Source organism: Azolla caroliniana, unplaced genomic scaffold (genome assembly GCF_043228905.1).
Source record: "Azolla caroliniana isolate FFs.n. ecotype wild unplaced genomic scaffold, voAzoCaro1.0.p SCAF_3, whole genome shotgun sequence".
Lineage (NCBI taxonomy): Eukaryota > Viridiplantae > Streptophyta > Polypodiopsida > Salviniales > Salviniaceae > Azolla > Azolla caroliniana.
Genome location: NW_028230438.1, coordinates 9662221 through 9679328, shown reverse-complemented (window position 1 = coordinate 9679328; position 17108 = coordinate 9662221). Strand labels below are relative to the sequence as shown.

Here is a 17108-nt window from a genome sequence, read left to right as displayed (position 1 = left end):
TAACGGTTTCGTGGTTCAAGTTTCAAAATTTTAAACGGTTCGGTTTGGACACTCTCAGACCAAACTAAACTGTTGCCGATTGTTATACACTACCTCATTCTGCAATTGATTGCATATAAAAAATTGACAATAAATAGATGTTATATGTATGTGCATATGAACTATTAAACTTCTTCATAATTGATTTTGTATATACATATGTCAATATTAATGCAAAGATATGTTTATTTCAATAGTATATTTGAAAGTAACATATTGAAACACTGGTTAATGTTAAATATAACGTAGAAATTATACCTTGAAATTTTCAATTTATATAGGTGGTTTACAACTTTATGAAGATCGACAAACTTGCATTCCTCTCATGATGGATTTATTAAGGCATAGCCAAGAAAGTGACAATCTGGGAGTAAATTTGAGTGTTGGCAGAGTCTGCGAGGATAAAATCAAGATGTCCAAAATTGGGGTTGGTACGAACATTCACATCACTTCCTAACTCAAAAACTAATCTGCCCACATCAACGGGATCGGCGAGTGCATCATGAACACTATTTATTAGGAGCATTTTCTTTGTTGGGATATTAGAAAGTGCATAAACTGGTGGTAACATAGTCCCATATCGCCTCATATTTCCAAATGGCCCATAATCATACTTTGCAAAGGTAGATGTTCTTCCCTCTAGACAAATAAAGAATGCCAAATTTAAAAACTCTTTTTATAAAAACTAAACAAGAAAGAATGAACATGAAAGGGGTTGTTAACAATATATGGAACTTCTTTAGTGTAGCAATCACCCTGTCTCTCTCCCTCTTTCGAGAGTTCATAATTGACCTCCGAGGATGACAATAAAATCTCTCTATTTGTGAGTTAGTTATATATTTACAAAGAGTCAAAATCTATAGAGAGTGGTTTGTGTTCATCGAAATCATTAACAAGAGAGCGATACCTATTCGTCTCTTGAATCCTTGGGTTTAGAAAAAAAGTGTGTTTTTCAAAACTTTACAATTAATTGATGTGCATGATCTCAAACTCAGAATATGACGACGTTTTATAAAAATCCCATTCCTTGAAACTTAACTCACATCCTTTAATATGTAAAAACATAAATTTATTTAGATATGACATATTAAAACTTAGGAATGTTATGCGAGTATATAATTTTGGAGTAAGCAATAATCTTTAAATGCTCTTACATTATGTATAAATACAAAGTTTTTTCATAGTGTACTTAGTGTGTGATGTTTGCCTTATTTCCAGTTTTTGCTAAGAATGAGTAGTTGATCACGTTTAGTTTAATAACTAAATATATGGTGTTGCTGAAATTTCTTTAAAGTGGGCATATCAATAATATTTGATGCATGGTGCTCGATACATACATATATGAAATATTTAATGTTCAATATACCCAATCCCTACTATTTGCATCACATTCAAATTTACTTAACTATGTGGGTATAAATGGTTCCTCACATATTTTATGCGTGTAGGCAATGGGAATGATATAGATGGATAAACCACCCTTGCAAGAGACTTCACTTTGTACTTTTACATGCATACATGAATGTATAGAAGAGGTTGTGGGTGATATATTGGTGTTGCTCGTTAAAAAGAAGATGATAGAACAAGAGAAGTTGAGTATGTCGAAGAAGAGTAAACAATCATCGCATGTGGTGGGTCTTTATCCTATAGATATCTAATGCTAGATGGCTTTGATGACAAATGGAGAATATTGGATAAAAATGAAGAATATTGGCTTTGAAATTCAAAACATTAGAACAAAATTTTGTTTCCTTAAATCAATATTTCATTAAATCCTTCGCATGCAAGGCTAGACCAACATCCTGGGGTCTTAAATGTATTGTTCTTATTGTGCTTGTTGGGTCTAACACTACGATGGCCAAGTAGAATGATTATGAAAAAGAAGTAGCTCCAAACAAGTCCACCTCAATGCTACCACAAGAAATTCATTGATGATGATGAAAATGTTGGTGAAATTGTGAGAGGCATTGAAGAAATCTCATTAATTTGGATTGGAAAATATTGGACCTCCTTTAATGATAATGTAGGTAGTCTTCACACAAGAAATGGTTGGGTGATAGAATTCTAGTAAAACAAGAAAACTTAAGAACCCAATTATTTAGAATAAAAAACACAAATAACATCACATGCAATGTAAAAATAACACAAGGTGGAAATAGAGTGGGAATTTGCAATGTCAAAACCCTATATGAAGATTAGGCAAGGTATGATGGCACCATACAACAATCAAACATATGGGTTCAAAGTTCTTTCTCTAGCTATATGGCATTGTTGGATGTCACTCTCGAACTTGTAAGAAACATGTACATACAATATGGATGATGTAGTGACAAAGAAACATGAGAATTCTATCTATGGTAATTGATATAAAAAGTAAGCAAAATCTTAAGACATTTTTTAGTCAAACATTTAAATTATAGTTGACAGTGTTTGTTCTCATTAACAAAAATAAAATAAAGAAACTTACGTTGCGCTAGGTGGGCCAAGTTCTTGACAGATGTTCCTTGGGTTTCATATTGATCCAACAAATGCCTCTTACTCATGTTGAGACAACAATTGTTACCTTAAAAAAACTTAACTTATCGATGTCAAAAACCATAAGAGAAGATTTCCTACTTGTTTGGATGAAACTTGAAATCAACAGGAGTAGATGTCATGGTTCCTCATGAGATAATTTAAATTAGGCAAGATTGGTTTGTGTGCATACCTGCAAAAAGGAAGACCCACTCCTGATAACAAGTCACACTTCTTCTACATATAAGCTCTACCATTTGAGCTCCACTTGACCTATTCAATGACAAGATGGATTAAAAAATTGATGCACACTTACGATGTATAATGAATGGAATCATAGACTAATAACTTGGGGGGATAGAAGCTTCAGGAAGCCAACTAAATTAAGAAAGAATTGATTAAAAAAATGGAGGATTTTCAAACATATGATGAGGATTACAAATGATGCATTATAATTATCTTCATTTTTTATGATGGAAGTATATACATGTGTGAAGATGGTATACGTTTGAGTGTTGAATTCGTGGACGTTTGCTAGTTGTAGAATCTACAAGTTATGACAATAAGAAGCACATTAGTCGAATTACCCATTTTATATTAGGAAAATATATACTTGACAAAAACTTGAACTACAATAATTCAAGCTTATAGATGGAATTACATGATTTTTTTCTTCTTATTTCAACTAACAAGTACCTGATCTATGTGTAACACAAAAAGGCCCGTTTCAACTGGAGCTGTTCCATGATCAACATATGCAACTGGTGCAAGCATGATTACTTTGTCAACAAAGGATAATAGTTGCCCTTGAGAGAAAGCTGCAAATGCTTGTTGAGCTCCCTACATAAACTCAAAGTTGTGGCACTATATAAACATTAAGAAGCCTCCATTCTCACAATTTTCATTTTGTGGGTAAAAGGCGGTGTTTATTGCCATAATTCATACAGTTGATTTTTTATCTTAAGCAAGGACTTTATTATACCTTGAACTCATAAATAAATTTGTATAAATCCATATCGGTATATGGTGAGGTAACATAACCTATGCAACTATCATTCAAATAGTTTCTTAATGGTCTCTACTTTGCGTTTGCGTTTTGGATTTTGATTTTACGATATTAAGTAGATTTCCTTATAGCAAACATAAGAGTTATTTACTATTAGTTTACCAAGTCAATTTCAAACAAAGGATACTATAGTGATCCTCATAGTTGAGCTCCATTGGGCTATGTGTTAGCCACATGCTTAGGAAGAAGATGAGATAGTTATTGTTTAGTATTAGTTGTGAATTTCGAAAGTGAAAATACCCAAGTTGGCATATAGAAATTATCAGAATTAACACATAGAATCCATTATGATGAAAGATAATTCCCTATCTATAAACACCAAGATGGTTGGGTAACAATTAGCCTTTCATGAAAGAAAGTTAAATAGGTTTTAGTTCCAAACCATAGCCTTGTCCATAACTTGGGGTACACCATGAGCTTTATAGGTATCTCCTAATGGAGGCCCATATAACTACATACCTATGTTATTTATAGAAGATCAAGTTTTTTCCTTGTATTGTTCCACTAGGAATAGAGGAGTTCAATCCCTACCAATGAAGTTTCTTTCTATTATGTTTTGCATTGTTATGCAGCAACATGCTTGTTGAACATTTGTAATAGGACTATTGATTTTGATCGAAAAAGCTATCAATTGCAAATACTTGTTAAACAAATTTGGGAATGGAACGGTTAATAGTTTTGACATTTCAAGATTTTCCATATAACCTAGGAACAAAGGAAGTAATTGGAAATTCAAATGTGGCTAAGAAACAACATCAATCACTATGGCCTATTTGTTTTCAACTCAAATTGTTGCCTGCCATGCAATCCATAGATGGATGATTTGTAATCATCCCAAAAGAATAGAGGTGAATTCAAACTTGGTGGAAGAGGGAGCCCACCATTAATCATATGTACAATGATGAGACCAAGATGGAACAAAGTGGAATAGAAAAGAAACTAGCTACTAGGTCAAGTCATTCAACTTATGTCTAAGAAAATAAGAACGTTGAAGGCCAATTCCAAGTAATCAAAAGTTGTGCTTCAAACCTTTCAGAAAGTGGAACACCCTTTACAAAACATTGTCGATACAAGGAAGATTAGATGTATGAGATAGGAAATGATATTTTCTCTTTGGATATATGAGCTCACTAAGTTCACAAAAGACCAAGATACTCATTTGATGTTTTTTGTCATGAATCTGATTGATAAGCTAAGGGCAAAATATGATGAAACATGAGAAAATGCATGCTCCACATTCGACGATAGTGGGGGGCTTGACTGAGAAAATGGTTAAAACTAACTTATGATATTATGAGTTAGCCTTCCAAAGACTTGAAGTTGGTCTTAGTTCAAACTTAAGAACAGATGGTTTGTGTGGTTGTCTATTCTAAACGTATTGCCACTTAAGTTTGCCAAGGTGCTTGACATAGGACTAGGATGAACAAAGAATATCAATAGTGAAATTAGTATTAGTATTAAATTTTCGATATGTGGAACCTCAATAAATAATGATCTAATTGTATGATTCCATCCTATATGAAAGCCATGAGAAATAGGATGAACAAAAAATATCAATAGTTTAGTATTAGTATTAAATTTTCGATATGTGAACCTCAATAAATAATGATCTAATTGTATGATTCCATCCTATATGAAAAGCCATAAGGATGAAGTTTCATGTGAAGGAAGTTAGGGGTCGATGTAGTTCATTAGATATATCTCTAGGAATCACCTTTGGAAGGCTATATAGATTAAATCATCGTGATTATGTAATTAGTTAGATTAAGTTTGCAAAATGAAGGAATCTATGGACGGATATTATTATGGCTTTAAGTGGAATGTAAGTGATTAATTAAATGATTAAGTTTGATTCTAAGGTTCACCCAAGAACATTGTGTGGATTATGTAGAGCATACGTTTTTATGTATATTCTTGGACATTGGTTTCCTTTGACATATAATAAATCTTATGACATGTTAACCAAAAACAAATTCCCAACTATGAAGCGTGGAATCCTATCCACATACAAATTTGAGATTAATAAAAAAGTACGGTTATGACTTAAAAGTAGTTATATGACATTGATCTATGAGTCACTAATAAGAAATTGCATATGTTAACAAATACAATTTTAAGCAAAGTGTTTCTAACCTGAGAATATCCAATATAATTTATTTTTGTATTTGTATTTTGGTAAACAAATCCAAGCATTGCAGGAAGATCTTGCTCGGCCATTTCATCTAAACTCCAATCCCAATATTCCTGCCATTATAACATAAAAGATTTGTATTATCCCGTTCTCAACATTATTGGCACTATACCCACCTAGGTCCACATCTCATGTGTATGTGATGGGGAATACAATGAGTTTTCACCTCCCACACATCGAATATGTAGTGTGCCCCAACACATGTGGACACACATGCACTAACTCAAATGCTATAGTGGCTATACACTCTACATGCACAATCGTGTCCTACCCATATGTTGAAAATTTGTGCATAATTGAGCAGTTTTAATATACATACTACTATGAGTTAATCCAGTGTGTTATGAAAAAAGCATGTACAAATGGAAGGGCAATATGTAGTTACTTTCAAGCAACACATAGGTTAGTTTGAAGAAGCATACATACATGATCATTCTTTTGGTAGGATGAGTGCCCAAAACTAAATCTTGTGGTTCTAGTATTGCCAATCCAAACATCATAGCCAACATCTGCTAGAATAAATCCCAAAGCCTCAGATGGTCCATTTAGAACCCATACATCTCCACCCTGTAATAAGATTTTGTTCAATATACATACATTTACCACAAAATGTAATATTAGTTTAAGAACATGAATACATTATTATACATACTCATGAATGTAGTAAAATCAACCATAGACATTCTAAACAATGTTTCATAATCTTGAGTGTAGATGGCACATGACTTTGTGCCTAATGTAATGAATCAATACGATAGTGGAGCTACAAGCAAATCTTGGTAGCTCACTATTTTGTACTTTCAAAATATATGAACAAGAATTTGGTTGAGGTTAGCAATGGGCCCGGTTCGGTTCGGTTTCTTGGCCTTGAAACCAAACCAAACCGTTTAGGAAAAATTTAGAACCAAACCAAACCAGTTTATCATAAATTAAAACCAAACCAGACCATTTTTAGAGATAAATTTAATAAGTTAGAGCCTAGAGATTTAAAATTAAAAGTTGAAAGTTACAGCCTAGAGATGAAAATTTAAGAATATTTTTAAACCTATAAACCTATAAACCTTTAAACCAAACCACATAAACCGAAACCGAAAAACCGCTAAACCATGAAATTCAAAACCGAACCGAACCGAAACCAAACCGGATCATAACATTTGAAACCAAACCAAATGGTTTATTTATCTTTGAACCGATAAACCGTTAAGCCATGGTTTAACGGTTCGGTTCGTTTTGAGCTGAAATCGGGCCCATTGCTACTTGAGGTATACAAATGGCACTAAAATCCCGAGCAAGAAAATCAAGAAAATTAATTCGAATAATCATTATAATTTGCTAATGATCAAGAAACAACCAAAGATATATGAAAAGAGAAATGCATTTATGGATATTAACATGTAAAATGAGTGTTAAAGCATGCCCCGTGAACAATCTTCTATTGCATGTGATGCATTTTTTTCTTAACATTCTCAATTTTCGTCCATATTTTTTTTCCCCATAAAAGACATTGCTTTCCAATTAATTAGGAGAGTTTTTTTACAGAAAAGGCTATACAATGTGGTTGCACAACTCACAACAAATGTATTGGTCGTGTTGTCCACTAAAGAGACTACCTATACTGCTTATTTACAAAGGGGCCTCCACTGCCTTCGAAGGGGCATGACCTCGAGCCATTTCATTGCCATACTTATTATCTCCTCTCCTTTTTTTGTATATCGTTATCAATAGCAACAATGTTTTCTCTTTTCACATCCATATACTCGTAAATCCCATTAGAACCCATGTTGAACCCGCCTCTCATTGTCTTTTTATACTTTTAGGCATTACGTTGTTAGGTCGCATAATTATTTTTCTTCGTGAAAAGTAAGAAATTATATTTCCTTTGTTTATCTTGTTTGAATATCCCAATCTAAATGTTTGCACTTTGTTCTAACGTTCCATGCATCTCTTTACCTATATCTCCTCTCCCATATCGAGAAGTAGAAGATTGATCAATATCCCTTATTTGATATCCCCAAATGATTTCATTAAGATTTTTATTTCTACACATTTCTAAGTCTTTTTCATGCCCCTCTTCTAGATGCTCTTCTATTTTCCTTGTTTGTATCAATTTGACAAATGTCTCTTGTCAATGAAATTGTACTGATGCAAAGTTCAATAGTATATTGCTTGAACATAAAGAGTCATTAGTAGATTCCATATACACCAAGTGAATATGGTTCACTTTGGCTTACTTCATATTTGACCTCCAAGGACAATAGTAAAACCCATCTATCTATCTTTGACTTAAGGGGATTTTTATTATTTTCTTTGTTCAAATAAAAACTCACACCTCTATCTTTTTGTCCTCTTGCCTTATACTAATCCTCTGGGTGTGCATGGTGCATGTTAAGCTTTGATTTATCTTGTTATGTTTATGATATTAATTTTTATGCTACACTTTTTGGCAATAAATACTCTATGTTTAGTTAGGCTTGAATATCAACGGGCAATGCCATTAGGTGATATTGATTTATCTTGTTATGTTTGTGATATTAACTTTTATGCTACACTTTTTGGCAATAAATACTCTATGTTTAGTTAGGCTTGAATATAAATGGGCAATGCCATTAAGTGGTGCAGTTATTTTACATGGTGAGAAATACAAAATCTCTATTTTATTTTGTTATTTTGTTTGATGAAAGCCCATACATTCAATAGTAACTCTATCTATTATCAATTTCATCAATCCTTTCTTTCCTCTCTACCTTACTAATCCTTAAGGAAACTGTGTTTTACTCTTTTTTTGTTTGAATATCTATGTGATTCCTATACTTGATTTGATCAATTTCATTCTATATTTCTCAATATATTATGATCAGTTTATTAAGTTTGGTTTGACTATTTCCTTTGATCTCATTATCCATGCAATGACTCTATATTCTATAAGAGTTTCAAAATAAAATTTAGTGGTTTTTTTAACAATCCTTACATGTTGGACTTTCAATAATTTCAATAGGCAACTATGGGAGGAAGTTTCATGACATCAACATTCAACATTGGTTATATACATTATAAAGAAGATAGAAAGACTTATAGTACTGGAATGAAAATAATGCCACTTACAACTAAAAGTCCATGCATTAGGAAAACTACGCCCTTTTTTTCCAGAGCATCTGCTTGACTAATTCTTGACATTCTTTGTAATCCAATAAGAAAGCCATCTCCAGTGGGAACCTGTGTCATGGATCAAAACATTGGCATTATTTGGAAAAGCTGTGATTTCCATCATGATGAAGGACCCACATCTTCATAGGCTGGAAATTTAGCTTCAAGAAACTTGAATCTCAACTGTGTTACAAAATGTGGAGCATTCATTTCACAACATATACGTAGATGATAAATATATATAATTGACCTTAAATTTTACAAAATTCTAGAAGTAGCACCATGTAATATAAAAAAAGAAGTCACCATGTATTCAGTGCATGCATAACCATGTTGAGGGAGAACCAAACGATTGCAAAGTCCATCGGTTCGATTTGTCACCATTTTCCCACTAGCACTATTAACATTGTTTGAACTAGGTGTTGAGCTAGTTGACATGTTAAGAGGCCTTGATGCATCACTCTTCATGACATTACCCAACCAATGCATGTAAATCATAATCAAAACAATGATCAAGTAATTGTGATCAAAGAATGACCCCATGGTTGTCGCTAGAGAAGAAGAGGGAAGGAGACCACCTTAGGATCTTTTCCAAGTTTTATATATAAAGTTGTGTGGAATTGGTTAATATTTTTCTTTCTATGATCTACTTTACAACCTTTGCATTAAAGACATGTAGGTTTTCGTTAGGCAAAAATTATGAGGGGTCTCACAAAAAGAGAACAAGCTATATAATTACAAGCTATATATCACCTTATAATGTTCTTTCACCAATGGAGAGCATTCACATTAATATTACAACCCAATTCAAGGACTCAAAAATCACTTGAGATATATTACAAGTTTGTTATTTTCTATGAAAGTTTATGGAGCAATTGTAAACCTTTAAGTATTTATAAACATTAGCATTTATATAATAAATAGACTCACATCATAACATTGCAAATTTGGAATCTACAATTTGCATCATGATGCATCAACAAAGCTCCATAAGTTATCCTATATCATGTCATAAGCTATTTTTCACCAATAGTGCAATAAACCTACTTTGTTTAGTGATTATATATTAAAAGTTAACTCTTTATGTCTCATGTCACGAGATCAATCATGCAACCTTTTCAATTGTCATGCACAACACAACTTAGTTTTGTAGTAGCATTCACAAGAATGTCATGTACAACCTAGAACATGAATGCTATGTAAACCTAGAAAAATGGGTTTGATTTACCTTCACAAAAATTATTAGGAAATTTCTTTTTTTGTTCAACCTCCAACATTGATTTATTTGTTCATTTTGGTTCAAGATTTATTCCTTAAGCCACAACAAAAATATGACTCTCACACATGTTTCAAAGTAGATTCCTTATCATTAAACTATAACAAATATGGGGATGAAGGAAAGGGGGTGTAAGAATAGATTAAGTGTGAGAGAGAATTAATGAGTGAGACACTAATAATGTAAACTAGATTAGTGCGATATGTTACATGGGGTGACAATATCAACGGTGAAATGAAGACGAGATAGTAAGAGATAGAGTGCATTTATATATGTTTGCTTTATGAATATTTAGTAATTCAGGTGCTCAATGTCACAAAGTCTTTTGCATCAATAGATTTGAAGGGTACAAATCAAGCCACTATCTCTATTTAGAAGGATTCATTTGAGACAACTTGTGATATGACGACGGTGTAGACCAATATAACATAACCATGTTGTAACTTGTCATGAAAAGAAATTCAAAAGCGCATTACAAACTTACAATTTATATATGTCCCATTGGGGTCTTCGCATTGGATCGTTATCTTTGTGCATATAACATGATGATATTGCCACTTAAAAACATGTAAAACACATTATGAACCTACAATTTATATAGGTCCCGATTATGAACTTCACATTGGACCTTTATCTTTTGGTATAATATATCTATAGATTCACATGTGTGAGGTAGGCTTACTGGAACAACCTGCCCACCCACAAGATTGAGTTGTATCTTATGAACATAACTTCCTCACATCAAAGGTCATTTAAAGGCAATGTTAGACGTTCTTATGATATGGACATTGTCTTTTAAGGGCTAGTGTATTCCAAATTTGGCTTGGGTTTACCCATAAACTAAAGATACACTATGAAAGTATGGGTGATTTTACATGAGCATTACGCCCAAATAGTCTTTAAACACTAGTTGATGGGTTATTGTGTAGAGTAATCCGTAAAGTGGTTGGTGGGTTTGCAGTCCAAATGATATTTTGCACTTATATCATTATGGGTTATGTCCATTCTCTTTGTCAATTTGTTGGCTAACATGTATGTGAGGTACTTACTTAAATATGTGAAAATGAATGAGATTCAATATGTACTTACATACTAAAGTGAGGAATTTGGGCATGTAAAACTTGTGCATGATGATGTTTTTTATCAAGTAAAGAAAGAGAACTTGAAAAGCAAACAAGGATTGTGCATATACTTAACATGATTTTTTTGTATTGTTTTTAGAAATAACTAGTTTGTAAGATAAAAAATTGCACATTTACCCCGTCAAGTAGTACACTAACTGTTTTAGAACTCTCTTCACTTTTTCCTACTCTTGGAAGCAAGCTTTAATGAACTGAAACTCCATTTGACGCAAAGCACTCCACTCATGGGTTCCTCTGCACATGAGGTTGCCACAAGAGATTCTTATTCTCGCCCCTAATCCTTCACCTATAGACCTCAAATGAGCCTTCACTCACAATGAACTTTGACAACTACATAACTAGACTAGGTTCTATCATGACTTCAAATTTGAGGTTTGACAAGAAACATGATATTGGTGGGTACTCGATCAAGAGGATCCCTCAAGAATGTTAATGAGCTTAGAATGATTGAGGACATAATAAACAAATTTCATAATTAATGTTGGGGGTGATCAACCACTAAATCACTCAAGAGTTAAGATTTCTAGAATTGTAATCACACATTTCATGCATGAGCATAGGAAATATGGTAATTGGTTAATGAGGAAGAAAGTAGTCATAGGATCCAACTTGAACAAGCTTCATACAACATGTGTAAGATTGATTTCAAGAGAAATGGAATGCAAAAGAAAGAGAAAAGGGGTGATCCTTGAATTGTTGACCAACGACTTACATGCCTTGGTCATCCTAGGCATCCAATACTCTCTCACAATTTACTTCCTCGTTAGAGTTCTTCTTAGAGTAAGAGCTTGTGTGTTTAATCTTAAAACTATGAAGAGCTACAATTAGCTATCTCCTAGCACTTTATAATTGTCAAGAAAGCTTACCTCATTTACTAAGAGTGGGACTTTCTTTTCCTCTTTTGTCATGCACCCTAGTTTTTCTTTTTTAGCATGCACTAGGAGCCGACAACAATTCGGTTCATGTTTGAATTGAATTAACTGGTTTGAGCTCGGATTATTTTGGCTCGAGCCATGCCCTTTGATCATATTACAAATATGTCCTAGTCTAGTTTGTCCAAATGGGACAATGTGAAGACGACTATTATATACCCATATTCAACAGTTCAACCCCTACATCCATAGTGGCATCTAGTGAAATAAGAAATATCAGATATGGAGTAATAGAGAGGTGAGAAAATTGGGTATCAAAACCAAGATGTAGTGTTAGTAGTGTAATCAACTTATTACTAGGGTAAGCTAATTACGAGAGAGAGAGAGAGAGAGAGAGAGAGAGAGATTATATTATTGTCTTCAAAGGTCAAATATGACCTATGAGACCAAAAATATTACATTTCACATGATACGTGTGAAAGTGAGTAGTGACTCTCGATGTTCAAGAACTTTACCAATGAATGTTGCAATCGAGAGTGCACATTGTGGTTGTGAGAGGAATTCATGCAAGGATTGGGCTCGGTCAAAGAGATGTGGAAAGCATGGTCGAATATGATCAAAGGCAGAGCATTGTATCAAAGTGTGATACTCAGACCCGCGAACTTGTTTAGGCCAAAATGTGCATAGCCGACCACTCTCATCACTTGTGCCCCAACACCCTTTCTCACATCGCAATGCATGTCAACTAAGTCGCATGGAATCAATGGTTCGAATGGCAGATAATAGTATGGGCTCTAACATGTATCGATGTGTACGGTTTCCCCGTTCAGCAAAGAATATGGTTTTGTAGTTAGGTGCAACATGTGTAGTATAATGTGTGAAGCGTGAGCCTCCACATTTGTCCCATGTCATGATACATTGGCGTTGCAAAAAGGCCTCATTTACAAAGGAATTTAGTGATGCATCATGAAGCAAGTATCTCGCATCCCATCTACCAAACCATTTTTCTATATCTTGCATCCAACCGGAACACAAAATTTTGCTTTTATGCATATTTTGGATCTTTTTGCTTGCTTCCCATGCAATTCTAGGAAGTCGATGTGAGGGACTTTTTTGGACCTTAAGCATGATTTTTTGAACCTTAAGTATTAGAGACATGAACTAATGTAAGCATTAGATAAGGATGGATTATAGATGAATAGATAGATCTAGATAGAGAGGAGAGAGAGAAAGAAGGGTGCCGATCCACCCGACCACCCCCGAGCGAAGGGATCAAGACGGACTCGAGCCTCAATCGGCGTCCCATACCACCGCCGTGGTGTCGAGTCATACTTGGTGCTGGCGCGCTCGCTACAAGAGTTGACCCACCACAAGACAGAGTCTTGACGTAGTCAACAACTGATGAAATGAGGGTAGCTAGGCCTCTTATTTATAGCGATACCCAAGGCCCCCAACCATGTTCACACTTGGCCTAATGGGTTGTCTCAATCCCGAGGATTAAAAGTAATCCTCCCCTTCTTTAAACTCTATGTATAATTACAAATAATTCCTTTTCTTGAATGGTTTACCGACATTGAGCAGAATCAAGTTCCTTACTCTCGAATGCTATTGGTTTACCATCTTGATATAAGACAACACCTATAGCATAATCGCTTGCATCGGTTTCAACCTCAAATGGTTTTGAAGGATCGGGTAAAAGAAGTGAAGGAGCCTTGCAAACCAGGTCCTTGAGTTCCTTAAAGGCGAGGTCTAGTGTAGCATTCCACACAATAGGTTTTGTAGACTTACACGTTTGACCTTTTAGAAGATTAGTAAACGACGTCGTCAATTGGGAGTAATTACAAAGAGATTTTCACAAAAACCCGACAAAACCAAGGAATGATCGAACTTCTCGAATATTCCGAAGAGTGGGCCAAAGCTTGATTTTCTCGATGCGAGAAGGATCAATTTCAACTCCTCGTTTGGTTATGAGATGTCCAAGATAAGTAATTGATTTCTTGAAGAACTCACATTTTGAGATCTTTGCGTAAAACTATTTGTCACGCAATGTTTGTAAAACAAAGCGGACATGTTTAGCATGTTCTTGTAATGTACGACTATAAACTAAAATATCATTCAAGAAAATAATGATAAATTCTCCAAGTTGTTCTCGGAAAATGTCATTCATTTCTTGTTGAAATGTAGACGGAGCATTGGTCAAACCAAAAGGCATAAACAAAAACTCATAATGGCCATAGCGCGTATGAAATGTCATTTTAGGAACATCGTCCTCACTTATACGAATTTGATGGTAGCCAGTACGGAGATCAAGTTTCGTAAAATACCGAGCTCCCTGGAGACGATCAATTAGATCGTTAGCCCTGGGCAATGGATACGAATTCTTGATCGTCACTTTATTCAAGCGTTGGTAATTAATACACATACGCCATGCACCCTCTTTCTTTTTAACCAAGAGAACTGGTGCCCCCCATGGAGATTTTCTATAATGTATATAACCCATTCGTAAATAGTCCTTGAGTTGCTTAGCTATCTCATAACACGTTCGCGTTCACAAGTGGAAGGATTGCGCATTCCACTTGTAGAATCTTCTTGAAACTATCCAAATACACCCTCTCTACAAAAATTGGATGCACTAGTATCCCATATTCCACAACTTGATTAGAATTTGCAAATATAAAAAGTTTGGAGATCATTAGAAATCATTAGAAATCATGCAAGTTTGGATGTGTTGATAAGTTAATGTAGGCATAATAAAGTTCAACAATGGCTCAATATGTCACTAAGGTGCGACATGGGAAACACTAAGTTAAAGACTTATATTAATTTGGTAAGTTTTACAAAAATATGAGGTGTACTTGTAACCATACTAATAAAATGAGTTATAATTTATACTTTTACCCATACGTGCATGTATATAATTGTGGACAATGTAGGATAGTGCACTTTAGGATAATGTGATTGGAATAACTAACTTATTAAAGTATTCAATACTTGTATTTAAAGTTGATCTCATCTATTCCTCAGTTTGTTCATATGGGATCAAACCATATGTATATAATTGTGGACAATGTAAGACAGTGAACTTTAGGATAATGTGGTGGAAATAACAAACCTATTAAGGATTTCATACTTGTATTTAAAATTGATCTACTCTATTGCTTAGGTGATTCACATGGGATCAAACTCCGAACGATAACGCTAGTGGAACTACAAGCGTATAAAAACATGCGGATAACACTAGTGGAACCATTATTAACACACCACACAATCTAAACAACAATGGAATAGAAACATAATAGTTTTAACAATAGAAGACAAAGATCCATAATAACAACATGGACAGTCATGGCAACAATTCTATGACCATGTTATGTTAAGGTAAACTTGGACCAAAATCAGCCTCAATTTAAACTAAATCATGTTTCTCCATAAATTTGGTAGCCAACTATGCACGCGGTGAAACCAATGTCATAAGTCTACTAACCAAGTATATAAAAATAAAATTGAAACATATAGAAGATTATAAAGAATAGAATCCACCAAGTAAAACCCAAAATTTGTATTAATAATGTGAAATCCAAACAAATCGTCAATGCCATTTTCTTCATATAGTCTATTACATAGCAATCAAATCGTCAATGTCATTTTCTTCATCATCCTGTATAGAAGTCTCTTCGGCTATATGTGCATTGGCTTCCCCTGTTAGCCGAGCCAATGAAATATCTTCTATAAGCTCATCATCAAGCTCTATTAGCTCCCCTGGTTCCCTGGCTAACGGAGGAATAGGCTCTCGCGAAGCAGGTTGAAACCTTTCTGTATCAGCGAGGTTCTTTGCACTGACCTCCTCATCCTGGTCTAGGCACTCCCACAAAGCCTTAATCCTCATGTTTATAAATATAACCTGCTCCTTGTCCTTCTCCAATGCAATTGTGTTTCTAAAGAGCTTCAATGCACATGCAAACGTTGTTCCTGTGAAGAAAGTAACAAGAAGAATTAGTTCTCAAACAAAAAAGATTCAGTATTGGTTATCTCAAGATCGTTACCCTAGTTCGAGGAATACCTGTGCCAGAAAAGAGATCTAATATCTAGTCTCCTTCGATAGGAAACATCTCGATCAAGCACATCATAAGTCGTTCAGGTTTTTGGTATGGGTTGACAAGTCCCCGTTCTATCGTGGTGACATGTCGCAATTTCCGTGTCACTGTTGGATATACCAACAGATTTGAATCTCCCACTTCATTAGAATGCTCCTTGATTCTTTGTTTCTTAATTTCATCGAGGTTGGCCCTCTATTTACATTGGTTTTTATCCTACAAAAAATATTACATCGAGTTAAGAATAGATTGAACAATCTTAAGAAAGGGAATATAGTGAATGAGACCTATAAATAATCCTTACCATGCAAGGTTCTTGATGCCATGGCAACGAGATATCAAAGCTTCAGCTACCGAGTACCCTTGGTCCATACTATGAAAGACAACTATTCTCCACAAGGATGAAGTCGTTAGCTCAGCAAAATCCTTGACCATCTTCTCCAACTGTTTAAACCTAAACAGTTCATCGTCGTATGATGACCCTGGCATTCGAAATCCGTAAGGAATATCCGCAATCATTAGCATATATTCCTTCTTTGGCACATTTTGGATCATGTCAACGACATCGCCGCAAACCACATTGTAGTAAAGATCTCTCATAATATCTTTTTTGTGGCTAAATTTTTTGAAGGAGCCATCTTCCTCCATTTCGTACGCATTGACTAAGCGATGATCCTTTTCTTTTCTAGCTCTCTCAAGATGTGCAAGGAAGGATGTCGGGAAATCGTGTATATCCTTAACTTCTCCTTGTTTCTTGCCACGACACGGTT

At 34.5% G+C, this 17108-nt stretch overlaps 1 protein-coding gene across 2 annotated transcripts; it reads right to left on the bottom strand.

The window, feature by feature from the left end:
- Positions 1–294: 294 nt before the first annotated feature.
- Positions 295–9817, bottom strand: LOC147866195 (triacylglycerol lipase 1-like). 2 transcript variants are annotated; one of them, XM_087316556.1, is made up of 10 exons: positions 9708–9817; positions 9261–9612; positions 8913–9023; positions 6237–6377; positions 5753–5863; positions 3250–3393; positions 3060–3100; positions 2747–2826; positions 2507–2602; positions 295–678 (listed from the first exon to the last, which is right to left on the bottom strand). In XM_087316556.1, exons 2-10 carry the CDS (start codon positions 9495–9497, stop codon positions 377–379), a joined length of 1263 nt encoding a protein of 420 aa, XP_087172682.1. In that variant the 5' UTR covers positions 9498–9612; positions 9708–9817; the 3' UTR covers positions 295–376. The 2 variants fall into 2 exon arrangements, with proteins under 2 accessions (XP_087172682.1, XP_087172681.1); XM_087316555.1 differs by having other exon boundaries at positions 9261–9770.
- Positions 9818–17108: the final 7291 nt, after the last annotated feature.

Bases quoted from the DNA above. Each gene is read 5' to 3' on its own strand.
- LOC147866195 (XM_087316556.1), bottom strand. From the start codon at position 9,497: ATGGGGTCATTCTTTGATCACAATTACTTGATCATTGTTTTGATTATG. The intron at 5,864-6,236 runs GTATGTATGCTT...TTATAATGGCAG, and splicing joins CCTACCAAAAGAATGATCAT to GAATATTGGGATTGGAGTTT. The intron at 3,101-3,249 runs GTACTTGTTAGT...CATAACTTGTAG, and splicing joins TTGTGTTACACATAGATCAG to ATTCTACAACTAGCAAACGT.